This window comes from Betta splendens, chromosome 1 (genome assembly GCF_900634795.4).
Source record: "Betta splendens chromosome 1, fBetSpl5.4, whole genome shotgun sequence".
Classification (NCBI taxonomy): domain Eukaryota; kingdom Metazoa; phylum Chordata; class Actinopteri; order Anabantiformes; family Osphronemidae; genus Betta; species Betta splendens.
Window position 1 is genome coordinate 4,006,445 of NC_040881.3, and position 17,866 is coordinate 4,024,310.

At 47.4% G+C, this 17,866-nt stretch overlaps 1 protein-coding gene across 5 annotated transcripts in view; it reads right to left on the bottom strand.

The window, feature by feature from the left end:
• Positions 1–263: 263 nt before the first annotated feature.
• The window catches only part of LOC114856379 (protein sidekick-1-like), a 172,308-nt gene continuing 154,705 nt past the window's right edge, over positions 264–17,866 (bottom strand). For all 5 annotated transcript variants that reach the window (XM_029152286.3, XM_029152293.3, XM_029152302.3 and 2 more), the window contains 16 exons: positions 15,246–15,447; positions 11,975–12,078; positions 11,793–11,863; positions 11,066–11,207; positions 10,508–10,564; positions 10,321–10,422; positions 9,552–9,667; positions 6,484–6,670; positions 6,260–6,397; positions 6,023–6,184; positions 5,790–5,915; positions 5,121–5,285; positions 4,517–4,654; positions 3,106–3,226; positions 2,897–3,026; positions 264–2,745 (listed from right to left, as the gene is read on the bottom strand). In XM_029152286.3, coding sequence (XP_029008119.1) covers positions 2,440–2,745; positions 2,897–3,026; positions 3,106–3,226; positions 4,517–4,654; positions 5,121–5,285; positions 5,790–5,915; positions 6,023–6,184; positions 6,260–6,397; positions 6,484–6,670; positions 9,552–9,667; positions 10,321–10,422; positions 10,508–10,564; positions 11,066–11,207; positions 11,793–11,863; positions 11,975–12,078; positions 15,246–15,447 — 2,267 coding nt within the window. In that variant the 3' untranslated portion in view covers positions 264–2,439. The remainder of the gene's footprint in view (positions 2,746–2,896; positions 3,027–3,105; positions 3,227–4,516; positions 4,655–5,120; positions 5,286–5,789; positions 5,916–6,022; positions 6,185–6,259; positions 6,398–6,483; positions 6,671–9,551; positions 9,668–10,320; positions 10,423–10,507; positions 10,565–11,065; positions 11,208–11,792; positions 11,864–11,974; positions 12,079–15,245; positions 15,448–17,866) is intronic.

The window sequence follows — 17,866 nt, forward strand, 5'->3', positions numbered from 1 at the left end:
CAGTCTGCTGCAATGGTAATCCGTCGAAAACTATCTGTCAAAAAATAGCTTTCAAATCTTTGTGTACATTTTTATTAATTCAATGAAATGAAAGCTTATTTAGTACTGCAACAAACAACCCCCTGAAAAAGTCCAACGCTGCCCCATTTAAGGTTTCTGTAGTTACGCCACTGGTTTCATCAGGTCTGAAAAACTAGAATGAAAAAAGCAGATACAAAACAAATGTTAAACTGCAACAATAGAACAACAACAATGAAACATAATCCTGTGAGATGCCATTTTATTACAATTGGACCGACAAGTAATTAGAGATTTTATGCTAAATAGTCTGTCTGTTATTAGCCAACATGTAATCAGGATCTGAGAAGACGCCTCTGTGTGAAATGAAGGATAACACAATCTGAATCTTCTTTACATAAATTAACTTCATTATTTTAATTTCTGCTTCGGGCTGAAACATAATGTGCTCTATTCAGATCATTATTACAGTCTGTCAGTGAGAGAAACATGTTTATCATTAGAAGGTCTGCATGTTTGTATTCAGCATATTGTAATGTTTTCATTCACACACGACTAAAAATACCCATAAACCCACTCACCAGTGTCTTGATTGTTATAACTTTGCACTGGAGATTAATGCTGGGGGCCTTTTGACTAAACACTTTCTCCACCACTCTTCTCATCATGCGCTTGTACATCTCAACATTGCAGTAAATCACTCACTCTGCTGAATTATCTCTGACATCACTAATTAATAAATCAACTACCTGCTGTCATTGCTTTCCATATATTTACAGCATTAAAATGATCTCACAAGCACTTAACACTGTGAAAATAAACATGAAATACTTGGCGATGATTAACAGACAAGATCTGATACAGAACTGATTAATCCTGATTGTCCTCAGGATCAGCTCAGGGCTTGTCATGTTAATGTTGGTAACACAGACCACACAGACACACGGCTAAACAATGACCATTTATTCACACACTGTATGGGACTCAAAACAAGCGTGACGGAGTGAGGGAGGCTGCTGGCGGGCTGGTTGCGTGGGCGGAGGACCGATAAATTAGACATGAGCATAAACTCACACATGACTTTAGTTTGCACTTGAACACAAGCACATGTGTGATAGTGTCTTTGTGGTTCAAAGTTCAATCACACTCCGTTTGAAGGGTTCTCTTACTCTTGTAATCGCATTCCACACTTCCCTCCGCTGCTGCTTTTACCTTTGAAATACACAGACGTGGGCAAACTACATCCAGCACATGTAAAAAGGGTGTCTCTGTACAAAATCCATCTCAAAAATACAAACAAAAGTTTAATGGCACACTTTTTTTGAACAACCGAGACCCACGAACAGGCTTCTGAGCTGAGCGTAAAGCCATTTAAACACACATGCTTCTGTGCACATGTGTCACACTCGCACACACGCGCGTGCTTGAACTGGTAAAAAATCACACTTCAACACAATCGAGATGAGATGTGTGGGGTTTGGCTCAGTGCAAGCATTATGGCTTGGGAGGCTGCGGTACAAGGAGCACTGACGACAGGCAGTAGAGCGTAAAAAACACGTTTTCCTATATTTCAAACCAGACCCCAAACATCACACATTGCTCTTAGGAAGCAGTGAAACCAGGCAACACTCTCACTGAGAATGTCTTAAGTGCTGAGGAACCCCCCGCCCGGACTCACTCGCCCTTATCAAGTTCAAAAAAGTAGTAATTGATTGTTGTTTTTTATCTTCCTCTGTGTGGTGGTGTTTTAAAGCTGACAGCTCCGCGCTTGTGTTCATCAGCCAGTCTGTCAACAAGAGCTGCTCCACTCAGTGCTCTCTTTTAATAATTCTCCACATCCTTCAGGTTGCTCTCTCCCAGTGGGAGATGCTGATATAGTGGATCAGAGAGTTCACGTGTGTGTGTGTGTGTGTGTGTGTGTGTGTGTGTGTGTGTGTGCGTGTACTTATGTGTAAATACAGCAAACAGAGAAGATGGGTTGTGCACAAGTTCCACGTTGCACTAGTTCGAGGTTGAATTCTTTCCTGGACAATTACACAAACTGAGTCATCGAGCCCGTAGCTGTCAGTGGAGAGCCTCTACAATAGATGTGAGTGTGTGTGATACCACCAGCGTAATGTTGTGTGTAAGGACATGAGAACAGTAACTGTGTGTGTAAACACAGTGACACAGAGGCAGAAAAGAGAAGGAGAGCACACACTTGTCGACACAGTGAGGATCTTTGTGAACGAGGGGAGAAGGATTCATTCTTAGTGCGTGAAGGTCCGTTTATGACGCGCTCCGTCCACCGTCGCCTCATCTCGTCCTCCCTTCTCTGCAGCCGCCCGTTCTCTCTCCTTTAGTCCAAACACACCGCCCTCCCCCACCGTTTCATTTTGTGTACGCGTGTGTGTCAGCTTGTGCAGATCGGGTCTCTTAGAGTCAAACGAAGGAGGAGAACCCTGTGACTGGGGTGCGTGACCCCGGCGGGTTGGTGTTGGGGTTGACGTGCGTGTGCACAGGCTGCCCCGTGGGTGTGTATGTGCCCACTGTGTTGTGCTGGGTGACCACGGTCTGGTAGTAGGGCTCCGAGTCTGCAGTGGCACATTCCTCGTAGCCGAACGAAGTGCCGATGGCTTTAAGGCCTTTGGGCTGCCGCTTCCAGGAGTTGTAGTAGGTGGGGTCGCTCATGTAGTGGTTGACGAAGGAGTGCTTTGGCTGCTCGTCCTCATAGTCGCTGTCTGTGAGCTGGACAGAAAACACACACTAACACAGTTAGTGTTAGATTCAGCTTAGAAATAAAACATCTGTTCACATGAAGTGACATTCAGAGCAGAATCTGGAGCTGGTACTGGTACTGGTGCTGGTACTGGTGCTGGTGCTGGTGCTGGTACTGTACCTCAGACTCAGAGACCTCCGTCTGCTTCTCAGTCAGTGTGGTGCTCTCTGTGAGGACGGCTCCGTTGTAGTTGTTACAGATGTCCTCGTCAGAGTAGTGAAGACCGCCTGGACTCGGCCTGGGAGGAGACCTGCACCCACAGACGGACACTGAGGTTTAACCTGACATCATGACTCGACCTCGTTCGAGGCGCGTCGCTGACACTCTACCTGGTGCCATTCTTCTTCAGGAAGGAGTTCTTGGTGTTGAGTGTTCTGCTGTTGAGCTCCAGCGCTGTGAATCCGCCATTGTCCAGAGTTACAGACTCCTCTGCTGTGGACATGTGCTTCCCTGCAGGAAAAAAGGGAGATTTCACACAAATAGTAAAAGGTCAAAGCAGTTCTGACAGTTAGCGGCTGCTCTCTGTTCATGGACTGTATTGTTTCAGTCATTGTGTTTACGAGCAGCTCTCAGTCTAGAGAATAAGAATAGAAAGAACAGAATGTGTTAGATACTAACCAGCAACAGTACTGTCACAAAATATCAGCAAATATCCATAAACAGGAAACAATATTATACAATATATAATTTGTTTTTATTTGTCACATAAATTGTTGTATTGCGTCTGAAATGAAATATGACCTGATGCTTTTGAAAGCATTTAAACTCAACGAGCCCATTTATCGCTCCTGTCTGTTCTCTCTCCCCTCATGAAGCAGCTTCCTCACTCTGTTTGATGCCTCCACTGCCCAGAGGTTGTATCAAGCTCTTCATGGCAACTCAGATTAACACTTGTCCTCATGTAGCCTGCACTAGTTGGACTAACTTTGCTCACACACACACACACACACACACACACACACACACACACACACACACACACACACACACACACACACACACACACACACACACACACACACACACACACACAGCTACAGTGGAAATATCAAAGCAAACCTGAGAGAAGATGAAAACAGAAAAAAGCCTCAACATGAAGGAAGACCAAAGAAGTAAATCACTATTTTAGAAAAATCGCACACACTAACAGTGTTTTTTTACAACATGCAGAAAGTTTGTCCTTCGACCCTCGTTGGGTGATGTAAGTCCTACCGATACAACACTAGTCAGACACTGAAGCTTCCAGCTCCAGGGCTGCTGAGCTCACTGACTGATCTGTAGAGGTGCTGGGAGATCAATTATGAGACAGTATGAAATGCTATGTGAGTCAGTGAGTTAGCCTTTGTCCCATGGGATCTGTTCTAGCCAAAACACTGAGATGAGGCAGGAGGTAAAGGTTTTATACAACAAAAAAGCGCTTATAGCCTTTCTTGTTCCAGTTAAATCACATACAGCAGATTTACAAGTATCATTTATACTTTTGTTATATATAACTTATGTGTTGTTTAAGTGTCTCCGGGTTTGGATGGTCTTGGATCACAGTGACCATGCTGCAATCTTTCAAACAGCCCTTACAGATGGCAGAGGAGCAGTAGGAGCAGGACAGCTCCAGGCAATTCTGCTCTACATACGGCGGCAAATGAACTAAAAAGACAAAACATGGGGTGAAGTGTATCCATCCAGCGGAGGCTGCAGCTGGAGAGAGACACACACTGGCACAAATAACAAGGAGCTACAAACCGGTGCCACAGGCCTTGTACTTGGTGCTGTGTCCGTGCAGCAGCAGTGTGAAGACCAGGACCAGAATGAGGATGAGCCCCACCAGAGCCATGACCAGCAGGAACCACCACTCCTCGTAGAACGGGCGCTCCGACAGCGCTGTGGGCGTCAGAGACATGTCACGTTAGTCTGCTGTCTGTCCCGTGTCCTACAGGACCACTCCTCACAATCCGTAACTTCATTTGAGACGCTTTACTGTTAAAGAGCCGAGTTTAGGCAGATGTGATCTAATAAAGAAGAGCCATGAGCACATGAATGCTGCTTACAGACTGTTGGCTCTCTTCATTTGTTAAAATGAACCTCCTGGGTTTTTAGCGCTGCCTGTGTCTCGATGGACTGCACGATTATTGCAAGTGTATTAAAGTGTCAGAATTTATTGGACTGAATTAGGCTAAATTTGTTTATAGGCTGTCATTGGTTGGGTGGGTCCGGTGTACTTTGGTGACTCTGCCTCTAGATGGCAGCAAACTCAAAACCGCAGGTTTTGCACCACATCCACTTAACAGTCTTCACCCTGGGTTTGTTCACTAATGAGCTCCAGCAGCGTGAGTGTGGGAGGGTTTACCAGCGAGCGAAGCTGAGGGTGTACTGGGCTCCCCGTAACCATAGCGATTAACAGCAACGACCCGGAACTCGTAGCTGATCCCTGACCTCAGGCGCTCCAGTGGCACTGAAATGGACCTGCTGCTGGCGGGGAGGGGTCGGCTGAAGGATTCCCACAGGCCTTCATCTTAAAGTCAGAGAGTGAGCGAGAGAGAGAGAGAGAGAGTCAGCATTGATTGATGGGTGAACACAAACAGAGCGAGGAAGCCCCATTTGAAAATTAGCCCCTTTCAAATGTCATTGAGATTCAGGAGAATTATAAATAGTCAAATTATACTTAAGATGATAATGATGATGATAAGTGGGTGATGACTTGGTAATGATCATGTATTAATATTAGTAAAACGGAATTACACCATCGTGTACAATCACCCCTGCAGAGAGTTGAAACAGTTCCTCACAAACATCGTCTCACCGTGTCACGTCTCTGCTAATCTTTATTAGTAAATTACAGCTGACTTGATTTGCACAGCAGGTCTTAATGAATCCTGAGAACGCTGTACTAAGTAGCGAGGCTTAGAACAGGGTAGAGCCTAACCTCCTTCTTGATTAATGATGAATGGCTTAGATGATGAAAGGTGGGCGTCAGCTAAGCAATGCCTGCGTGTGAGGCGTTTGCGTGTGAACTCACCCGAGGGACGAGCTTCTACCACGTATCCGCTCACAGGGGCTGCGCCGCTGTCGCCCTCAGACCAGTGGATGTTCAGCTCAGAGGACGTCTTGGTTATGGACATGTCCACAGGTGAACCCGGAGAGCCTGCACGGTGGAGGAGGGACACAGCAGAAGGGCCCATAACTGGACTGTGTGTGTCGGCGCGTGTCCCCGCCCTCACCCGGCACCACTGAGGCCTCCAGCAGACGTACCTTGCACAGGGTGAGCAGTCAGGTTGGCCTGTAACGGGGGTCCGTAGCTGACTGTGAGGGCCTGAACACTGAACATGTACGTCGCTCCTCTCACCAGGTCCCGGACCTTCAGCGACCGCTGCCAGCTCCCCTTCACGTCCACCGTCACCACTTTACTCACGCCTGCTCCCACACAGACAAACCCAGTTACTGTCAGCATCCTCCCCGACGTTCCCTTCACTTCGTGTGCGTCCGCACCTTGCACGGGCGCCGTGGGCTGGTAGATGACCCTGTAGCCCTCCAGCTGCCCGTTGGGAGCGAGCGGAGCTCCCCAGGACACGTTGGCGCTCACGCCTGTCACCTCCGTGAAGGACAGGTAGCTGGGCTGGCTGGGAGCTGCACACACGGGGCACGACAGGCGCATTAAAGCAGATGAACCGGCCGGCGCTTGGCTTTTACAACAGCCCGCTCACCACTCGTACCGGACTGCATGGTCTTGGCTCCACGGGGCTCGCTGGGGGGTCCGTCTCCAGCCGTGTTGAAGGCGCTCAGCGTGACCAGGAAAGGCGTGAAGCTGCTCAGGTTGGTGAGATGCACGCGAGTGTCCGGGACGAAGATCACCTTCACCTTCTCAGTCTGGTTCTGTTTGTCCTTCTCCCAGTAGTGGATCTATAAAAAGAACCAGAAACAACAAACGGATGCTCCCGGTTCACTACATGAAGGATTCTGAATCTGTCCTTTGCTCTTGAGCTTTTTTTATCCTTCTATAAAAGCCGTCACGGCAGCTTCCACTCTGTGTATTTGCAGACTTCAGCAGGAAGTGGTAATTACCGACGTGACCATTAAGTTTCATGACATCAGCCAGTAATAAAGACACACAGGCTGCTTTGTTCAGCTCCTGTAAAGCTGACAGAACAAAGGTCAGCGCATTATTAAACTGTGTGACGAGATCAATATCAATATCAAGGTCTTGCAGCAAGTGTTCAATTGCTTCTTTTCTGTATAAAATGTATTCAAAACTATGATGAAGCAGACTTTGTGTTGGTTAATATTGAGGAATCGTGTTTCCATGGCTTTTTGGGCAAACATATTAAAATCTCTACGTGTGATTAAGAAAACTAACTGTGATATAAATCCGACATTGTTTTGATGAGACAGGCCGTTAATATAACACAGGTGAGTGATATGCTTCATCCTCCACCTCAGTAAACAGCCTGTATAAATGCATATTGAGGAGCAGACCCTGGCTGATGTGCTTAAACAGCTTGTGTCCTGCTCATAATGGCTGTGGACAGGTGCGCACCCACAGCAACGCTTCCTCTCCCGCCACCTGCTGTAATATATGACTCTTAACAAAGCCCTGGGCTGAATTTAGAGCGAGCGAGCACAACAAAAGGGGCCGTTTTAGCCCGGACCACCTCGTCTTCGCCTTCACATGCTGTCCAGCCGCGTCTGACGCACACAAACAGTAAAACAGAGCCTGTTGAGCCTTTTAGAGCACAGAACCCAGAGACGCAGCCAAGGGCAGCTGCTGAAGCTACTGGTTATTTTAGGCTCGAAGGTTTTTAGCTTCAAGTGCAAAATTACTGAACAGATAAGTTTTAAAACCTGCACAAGTGCAGCACATTGACTTTTTCCTTGACGAGCACTTAGTGACAATCAGCCCCCCGGGTCCCTAATCACAGAGTACATGATTCGTCGGCTCAAACCGTAATCAGATCATGAAATTGCTGCATTTATAAGCACAGACGGGCTGAACATTTTGTCCGTAAGCGCGGTTCACCGCGACAGTTCACCGGCGGAGCAGCGGTCAACCAATAACAGGGACATAAAGTGGAAAAGCGAGCGAGATAAATAAGTGCGCTGATGAGCTGACGTCACTGTCATGGGAGCCAAAAAGCAAGCGTACGGGAATACGACGTTCCCACCGACGCCCTGCATCAGCCGTCAGGAAGAGACACGTTCAGTTTGCAGCAAAGTGGGCGAATGCACAATTAGCAAGAATGGGTTTATTGCTCATCAGTTAAGAGGAAAGTTAAACCATCTGTAATGTTCTAACGCAGCATGTTTCTTATTACAGTACTGATTATTTACAGTAGTTAATATTTACTGTTCATTCAGCGGATTTCTGTCTGGAATATAAAGTCAGTCTGTGCAGTTCGAGTGATAAAGTAAAACATCAGCCAGGAGCTACTTTTTCCAAAAAGGCCCATTTTGTTATTATTAACCATAAGTTATTTTTCCCCTTCCAAACGTGGAAGCAGCAGCTTTTGAGCAGCACTTGAGGGCAGCATTAAACCATCTCTGCTCTTACAGTAATGAGATACAGGATCACTCCATCCATTGGCTCGGCTCGAAATCATAATGTCTTTCCCTCAATAGAACAGGAACACTTTGTTTCAGAAAATAAAAAATAGTCATTGTGAGAAACATTTACGCTTTATCAGACGACTAATTACAAGGCTCTGACTTGTAGAACGTATTATTTTCAACAGCTACGGATGTTTTACGGGGCGAACCGCATTTAATGGGCATAGTCCTGGATGAAGGTAAGTGAACACATATTTATGAAACAGATCTATTTTAGAGTTCACCAGCAGACTTAAACCCTGAGGATTAGTTGACAAAATCCATTTTAAGTTGCCACAAACGATTCTGACATGGCTTAAAAAGCTGATTTAGATGTGAAATGAAAGCGACACGGAGCAGGCGCATGTTTTTAATCTAAGCCATTTAGATTTGTATTTGTGTCAACAGCATTCAACAGGAAATGGGAAGAAGCGTCTGAAAAGACGAGAGTGCGTTGTGTGCATCAAAGAAAGTACGAATGCCTAATGAGAAGTGAAAAGTTGTGTTGCAGTGAGGCGCGTTTCGTCGTGAGGTTGGTTGGAGGAGGCTGCTGGAACCTCTTGCCTCGCGTGCAGCGTGTTTAACGAGCCCGCCGAGGTTTCAGTGAACTCCACCCATCAGCAAACACTCATGCACCCAAGTTTACCTTCAGTCCTACCTGCTGCCTGTGCTGCTCAGCTAACCGAGTGCAAGTGTTAACAGGAGTCAGAACCTATAAATTCATTAAACATTCTTTCTTTGCTCTATTTCCCCCGTCTTAATCTCCTTAACCCCCTCTGTCTCGCGCTCTCCTCCCGTGTCCAACCATCGCCATATTCCTTCAATCCGCTCCTGTAATCAGGATTCTGCAGGGATCGCTTGCTCATCTCATTCCTCCACTCTGCAAATATTACATTCTCTTCTTTCTTCTCCATTCCCTCTCTCTGCTCCTGCAAAAATCAATGTGTCTAAAGCAGGACAGATAACCTTGTGTTTGAAGTACTTAGAGCAAAAGGGTGGGACAGCGGCGGCTGAGAGGCACAGACAGACAGAGGAATGATATTAAAACCATTAAATGATATTCAGATTCTTCCTCTAATCTTTCTCTCGTCTCTATAGGACACTTTAAGGAGCAAAAGCCCTTAAACTACGGAGCTGAGATCATTTCTGTCCAATACCTTATTGTAGCTTATCCTTGAGTGTGTGTTTGTGTCTCTGTCACCTTGTATCCTTGGATGAGTCCGTTCTGGGTCTCGATGGGCGGTGAGGCCCAGGTCACTTCCAGGACTGAGGGAGACACGGCTGACACTCTGATCGACTGAGGGGCCACGGACGGAGCTGCAGCAGGAGAAAGGTGTCAGTGGAGCTGAGCGAAGGTTCAGCCCTTTTCAATTACAATGAGCCTAAGGCACAACCTTGTTACTGCGCTGTGCCACACATACGCATGAATACACAACAAGGTGCACCTAAGGCTAGAGAAAAGGCCCTATCTCCCTGTTTCATCATCCCCCTACAGGCATTTCCGCCTCCCGCGCCTCTCCTCAACCTCACCTCTCAACCACAAACACACACACAGCTGGAAAATGAATGCAGCACTTCCTGAAAGGAGTGTGAGATTGTTAAACAAATTAGAGAAATGTGTAGATGGTCTGCCTTGTGATTCTGGCGTGACCTGGGGTTTATACCTGTGTGTGTGTGTGTGTGTGTGCGTGTGTGTGAGTGATATAATTTCTGTATCCTGGGTGTGTCAGGGATCCATAGGTCCCTCTCTGGGGAGAGGTTAAACAGAGGTTTGGCCACTGCTGCACAACAGACGACCTTGTGCAGCGCTTCACAACAACACACGCCCTCGGCATGTCCACACATTCACCAGCACAGAGTCACGTGCGCAGACGGTCCAGAGAATGAGGACCCGCGTCTGCCTGTAGACGTAATGCCTCAGGTTTGAGTGTGCACAAACGCACTCCTCCTGTGGCCCCGCTCTCACACACCTGCCTCTCCGACAGAGACCTCCACCGGCGCCGAGGGCGGACTCTCCCCGATGATGTTGTAGCTCGTCATCACAATCTGGTAACGTCGGAACTTCTTCAGCTCTACAAAGAAACGAGCGGACGTTTGTCGGTAGCTGAGCTAGAAGGACACGTGGAGCTTCACTCCGTTCCGTTAGAGAACACTCACGCGTCAACTCGAACTCCGTCAGCGAGGCACTGCTGACGGTCTTGAAGGTGCTCTTGGCTGTGGAGAGATCAGAGAGCGAATCAGTGGATGTTGTTGAAGTTTAACAATGTATTTGCAAACTGTGATGCCATTCGCACTTTGTTTCAGTCAGTTGCCTCAGTGGACGAACACACGGTTGTCCATCTGTCAGTGTATTCAAACACACACTCTTATCGACTCTGAAGCACCTCAGGCTGCATAGTACATAATATTTTATTATTGTAGTCTTACAATGTGGGTGACCTCATAACATTTAAGAACTCTGAGTAAAATCTTTTAAAAACACTGCAGAAAGGGTTTATTGGAAATTTCAACCTTGAGCTGATGCACGAACAATTAAACACAGTCTTTTTAAAAACACTCAAGCATGATACTCTGGACACAGAACTATTCAATAACTGTAAAAACTATTCAATACAGTGGGTTCCGATCATACAGACGCTGAACAAGGTAAACCATTGTTTTCTTCATGCACATCTATTATCAGTGCATGAACGTTTACTGACTGGCAGAACTCACTGGTGATGACGGCGCTCGTGGTGGTGTTGCTTTTCGTTGCCTGTGCTTCTGCTTGGGTGGAGCTGGAGCCGTTTGCTGGAAGCTCTCGGTAATAGAGCCGGTATCCAGTCAGAACTCCGTTGGTGCTGTCGTCACTGGGCCGCTGGAAACATGCAAACAAGCAGACACAGGAACATAACGATCGATTGAGCGGCCCTGAAATCCGTCTGCATTGGGCTGCGCTCCCCTCCCTCACTCCAGCTGACTGACAGGACATTGGCCGAGCGGCCGAGCACTATTTCATCAGCACAGTCCACTTTAAGGGGCTGCTGGCCAGTCCTGGCTCCAACCCCCACAGATAGCGTGACGCCTCAGTGGGTTTGGCACCCTTGTTATAGAGGAGGAAACTGCTGGTGGCTTTGTTTTGTGATGTGTATTTCTGCTTTGACACAGGGTTATAAACAGTGAGAGATGGCATTTCCAAGCTGCAGATGAAGAGTGACAAGCACTAAAGCTGCCAAACGGCATTTACTGCCTGTTTAGATGTGGCTGTTGTTACAACCACCTTCACGCTACCAAGTCCCCTTTCCTTTTCTCCCTCCATCCCGGTTCAGGGCCCTGTGCTGACCTCTGACCTTCCTCCACACAGGGTTCAAACACTGAATTAAGGGCGTCGGTGTGGGTCTTGCTTTGAGTCTAAGCGATGTGTACATCAGCGTGCATGCTTGGATGGCTGACAGTACAGTACCTTCCACTGCACCAGGACTGAGGTAGTAGTTGTAGGCTTCACTGCGAGGATCACTGGAGGTTCATCAGGCACTGAGAGAAACAGGCAGAGAACAGAGTGAGCCCGGCTTGCTGTCTACTCTCTTATGTATAGGAACCCATGTAGCGCCTTGTCTTCCCCTGCTCCATCAGCCAGCGTCTCACCATCCTGCAGAGTTGTAACGGGCTCTGTCTCTTTGCTGAGGAGGCTGTCTCCTATGTCGTTGGTTGCCAGCAGACGGAACTTGTAAGATGTGAAGGGCTTCAGCCTGTTGAGACACACACAAACAGATTTTTATAATGCCATTACAAAACTGAAAGCATCAGCTTAAGAGCTGACTTTGACCTGTCTCAAAGCTGAGTCGGCTCAATATGAGGATTAGTAAATTCAAGCCCTAAATAACTTCACTGTAAACAAGAAGACGAGTTTTGCATCAAAGGTGCTTTTTCTGTTTAGTAACTCATTTGTAAAGCTTCCTGTTTAAATGGGGCTGTGGTGTTTTCTTTCATACTTGCAGCCCCACGATATGAAAACCCGCCAGGACCTCTGACAGTGTGGGAACAACTTCCTAGTGGAAGCATAGTCTCCTCTCAAAGACAGTTTTGTGCTTTCAGTGGACTTTAAAGATCAAAGTCCTAAATAATAATAATAATCCTATTAATCTGACAACTGTCACCCTGTCAGTATTTTGCTGCCATATTACCACAACATCTTATCTGAAATTTTCCAGAGTGGCGGCATTAACAAGAGTTACAATTTACATCAGTCATGTTGAAAACAATTGACTCTAGAGCCACTTACAATCAGGCCGACAAACACGCACCCATGGTTAAGGACTGACTGAACAAGTGTGCGGCGCGGTGCCTTATAGCATGCTAATCGTTTACAATTACCCTCTCCTGCACATTGTGGGAAATTGATTAACATTTAAAATGGACAGATGGCTGCAAACAGTCATTTCCCCTTATTTCTAATTGTTATTTCCTGTTATTAATGTGACTTCGCAAGAGCAATTTAATAATTTGTTACAACTCAACTCCAGCTTGCGCGTCTACCTGCAAGGTCCTTCTTCAGACTTTATTTACTGAGTACCCAGGAGACTGCAGAGGACCGGTTAGAAAATCAGCAGGCAACAGGAGAACTGCTCAAGTGTCTTCTTGTATAATAATGAGCCGGGACCAATAAGGGACAAAAAAAGGCCCTGTGGGGTTGTGGGTATCGCAGGAACAGCACATCAAAGGCACGGAGCTCTAAGAGGGTGGGGCAGCAACAGCTCAGGGAGGATGTTAAGGACAGTGTTGGGAAGCATGTGTGTGTCTGCGCATCAGCCTGGGGACTTCAATGTTTTGGTTCCAAAGATGTCTCAGTGGAAAACAACAATTAAGGGTAGAGAACAAGCCAGTGCGAGTGTAAGCATGCAGAGATGTGAGCTAATTCCTCCATCCGGTGCTGTAATGACAGCATTCAATGAGAGAATGAGCTCAAAAACAGCATCAAAACAACAGCAGCGGCGCCGCCATCACGGCAGAGAGCGTCTCTCCCCGAGGCGGCTTGAAAGAGGCTGAGGCAGACACGCTGAGAGGAAGCTCTTCAGCATCACAAACAGCCCTGTGATAGCTCCACAAAGCCGGAACACGCCAGCGCCGTTCTCTCGCCACCCAGACGGTAGGGGGCCGTTGCAGTAGTCGTCCAGTCTGACCACTATCACCAGCTGCCTCCGTCCAGTCTGACCAGTCTGACCACTATCACCAGCCGCCTCCATCCAGTCTGACCAGTCTGACCACTATCACCAGCCGCCTCCGTCCAGTCTGACCAGTTTGACCACTATCACCAGCTGCCTCCGTCCAGTCTGACCAGTCTGACCACTATCACCAACTGCCTCCGTCCAGTCTGACCAGTTTTACCAGCTGCCTCCGTCCAGTCTGACCACTATCACCAGCTGCCTCCGTCCAGTCTGACCACTATCACCAACTGCCAGCATTCAGTCTGACCAGTCTGACCACTATCACTAGCTGCCTCCGTCCAGTCTGACCAGTCTGACCACTATCACCAGCTGCCTCCATCCAGTCTGACCAGTCTGACCACTATCACCAGCTGCCTCGATCCAATCTGACCAGTCTGACCACTATCACCAGCTGCCTCCGTCCAGTCTGACCACTATCACCAGCTGCCTCTGTCCAGTCTGACCACTATCACTAACTGCCTGCATCCAGTCTGACCAGTCTGACCACTATCACCAGCTGCCTCGATCCAATCTGACCAGTCTGACCAGTATCACCAGCTGCCTCTGTCCAGTCTGACCAGTATCACCTTCTGCCTCCAGCCTGGCCATGGAGACGAGGACGTCACATCCACTGGATGAGTGGATGTGATGCTCTAAGTCTGTGAAGGAACTAAATGTAAGTCTGATGGTTTCTGTTCATCAGTGAATGGAGGAAGGAGAGAAGAGGTAACTACAAAAAGGTAAAAATAGAGAGATAATGGATAAACAGGACGCACGAGATGAAAGCATTAGGATGGAAGGAGAAAGTCTAAAGAGAGAAAGAGGGAGATCATTTCCTGCTGGGTTGTGATTATGTGACTAAGATCCTCCACGTTCTGCAGTAAATATGATTACGCTCCTCTTCCTGCTGTTCCTCTGCTTTGTTTTTTTTACTTCACTCACTAAATAATGTTTCCCTGCTCTAATCCTCTTTTGTTTGCTCCAGAGTTCACACCGTCCTTTCTCTGTCCACTTATCTTCCCACAGATCTGTACACTGTACAGGAGTTTATACAAATCCCTTTAACTAATTCAAGTTCAGCGTGTCGCAGCAAACACACGTTCTCCACGTTCGTCACAAACAGCGACGTGGGGCGCTTCTGTCCTCGTTTTCCAGTACGACTAAAACGCCCCAGCTGGTCATTTCCAGTTCAGAGCAACTGCAGCGCTGCCACTTAACTGCTTAGTGTCTATGTCAGGAATGCATTCAGATTTCAGACAGCACCAACAACCTGGGAGCCATCAAATGATAACCATCGCAGGCAGATTGAACCAGAACGTCAGCTGGAGGAGAACACTGTCCCCAGAAAACGTTCTGCATCCAGACTCTAATGGGTGCTTGTATATGATGCTACACTAACAGACACCGGCAGCACCCTCACCAGATGATTATATCAGAGGACAGGGAGGCATCAAGCAGCATTGTTCTTGCAGTAGTGTGTTGACTCAGACACAGAAAATGTTAAATGACACTGCGCTTTCATTCCAACCTAATCCTGATTAGCTGCTTATCTCACAGTCGGACTTTTCGCCAGTTCACATATTTGTCGCACGTTTTGCCAAACCCTCTAAACGCCTGCGAGGCTGAGCTGCGACGCTGTTGTGATTGCTTGGCGGAGGCTGTGGCGCGTGGGAGTGGGAGTGGGAGTGGGAGTGGGAGTGGACCGCTCCTACCGGTCCACGGTCCAGGCGGTCGCGTTGTGTGGGATATCGGCGGCGTGCACGCTCCACTCGCCGCTCGGCAGCTCCTTGACCTGCAGGGTGAGGTAGCGCAGGGGGGAGGAGCCCGAGCCGCCCGTCACCCAGTGGAGGAGCAGGTGGCGAGACTCAACGCCGTCCTGAGGAACCGACAGCTTCCTGGGCGGCTGCGGACGCTCTGCGGGCGAAGCGAAGAGAGGAAGGAAAGGATGGTTACAAGAACGCGCATTCACACCTGAAATGATGGGCATTTGTGGATTCTTGTTAAGAGAAAGAGACTCAATAAAGCAGTCGAGTCCATGTAATAAAGGTCAAACATCCGTCACCTTCTGTATGTGGACGTGTATTATGATGCCTTTCACTTTATGTATGTGTGAGGTGGGTGATTTCACACATGGCAGCTTCATGTCACACTAATGACTCTACTGAGATCAGAACAGCTTTACTCAGACACTGTGTTCTAACGTGTGGCTCTCGTTGCTCGAGCTTCTGTCAAGTCTTTGTCATCCGCTCCGTCTGTAAAACACTAACTTTAGATTTAAATGATAACTCTAGTTGATGAAGTAAATGCATGATGCAATACTGCACAAACTTGGCTCTCAGTTACTGCTGCACATCTAAAGAGTGGCAGAAGTGCATTGATCAGTCTGGAAAGGTTATAAATAATTTCCAGGGCTCTGGGGCTTCACAGCAAGAGACAATATCTACTAATAGAGAAGATCTGTAACAGCGGATCTTCCCAGAAGCCGACCTTCCAAAATCAGCCACACAGCGACGACTCATCCAGGAAGTCAGCAAATATTCTTTGAAAACATCCAGGGAAGCGCACCTGAGTGAAGGTCAGTTATCATGACTCACTGTCCGACAGGCGCTGGCGTCTATGGGACTTTATTAGAGCACGGCGCTACGGCCCATCTGAGCCTCGCCACAACACACGTACACAGAATGCTTCGTGGGCTGACGGAGTCAGAGGTGCCGCTACATCTGGTGGAAACCAAGCAGAGAATCGTAAAAAAGAGGCACGAAGGCGAGGATCCCGCTGGAGAAAACCTGAAGTCCCTGATTCAACCTTTTCACCAGCAAAATACAGTTATGATTAAAACTGTATTTGTTTTGTATTTAGTCTGAGGACGAGACACGTCATCATCAGTGTGAGAAAATCAGGAAGGGGTGGAATACATGGCCAGCAGAGATCCAGCTGAGAAGCGACTTTTTCCTGATCTCCCACCTCGATTTCAGAGGCAGCGTCATGAAGCATATGCTGCAAATACCTTGTGGCACAGACTTTTACACAGCATATGCTTAAATAAAGCAGAACGTCTAATCACAGCACTAGAAAGTACTTTTCATCAGACAGCCGCTGCGCGCGTGTGTGTGTGTGTGTGTGTGTGTGTGTGTGTGTGTGTGGGGGGGGTTGCTCTTCAATTAGCGGATGAGAGATGGTTCTGGGCGTCAGTATCTTTGTACAACTGCGTTGGCAGCGTCCGCGTCGTTAGTAGACGTGTGCGTGTGCTCACAAACAAAAACACACAGTTGGGGGCATAACTGTTTCATTTCAGGCCCATCAGGTTATCGATTAAGTCCAGAAATCACTGAATTATTGATTCTCTCTGAAGTTTAATTAATCTGCACTTATGTTCCTAAACAAAGGCGCTTGGCCGCCTTCCTTCCTCCTCATTGCTAGTAATTTAAGCCAAGTTTATCCATCAGTCCCGTCAAGACTTCAGTATTCTTCCACTCTTTTGTTTTCCTGATACCATCAGCATGTCCCTGTTGGCTCTCCCTTTGTTGTGTTGCTCAGTAAAGATCACATTCTGATAATAACCTCATAATGGCTGAAACAAGTGATGGCCTTTCAACACTTACACAGGCGTTCAGTGCTTCACGAGGGGAGAGGAGAGGAACGGGGAGGGAGGGAAGGGATTCACGGACTCACGGTTGCACTAGACGGAGTGTGGGGAAATAAACTCCACTAAATATGCTCCTACATGTTATCCATTAACTTATCACTTATCAGCCTCTTGGAGACAAACATCAGCGTAGACGTGTCTCTCTGGAGGGAGCTGCACTTTCCTCTGTAATACATGCATGCGTGTTCATTCAGCCTCACAGGCGTACACACCCACACACACTCAAAAAAGCCAATTTTCTTCTAGTAGGGATTAAGTTGGTCTCTTCAGCATCATCTGAAAGAAATCTCTATTAGGCTATTCTGTCTATCTCACAGTGAGAATGGGCCATTATGCTACTGAAGTGGAACAGGGAACCACTGATTTCTGTTCTAAAGAAATCCTGGTAATGATGCTGCAGATGTTATGATATCTGATCCAATTAAAATGCACTACACAAGCGGATGGCTCAGAACAGAAGCGCTGACATCATGATTCCAGGTTTCTATAAAAAAAAAAAATCACATTCACACACTGTCACATTTTAATATAGGGACTTTTGTAGCATTTCACCGCTTTAGTTGACGTACACGGTGCTGGCTGACAGAGAAAATTGGAGAGAGCGATCAGGGATGACATATATCAAAGCCTGCGAGCTGCGTTCAGACCAAAGTTATTCATGCGTTAGCCTACAGTGACACCAGCAGC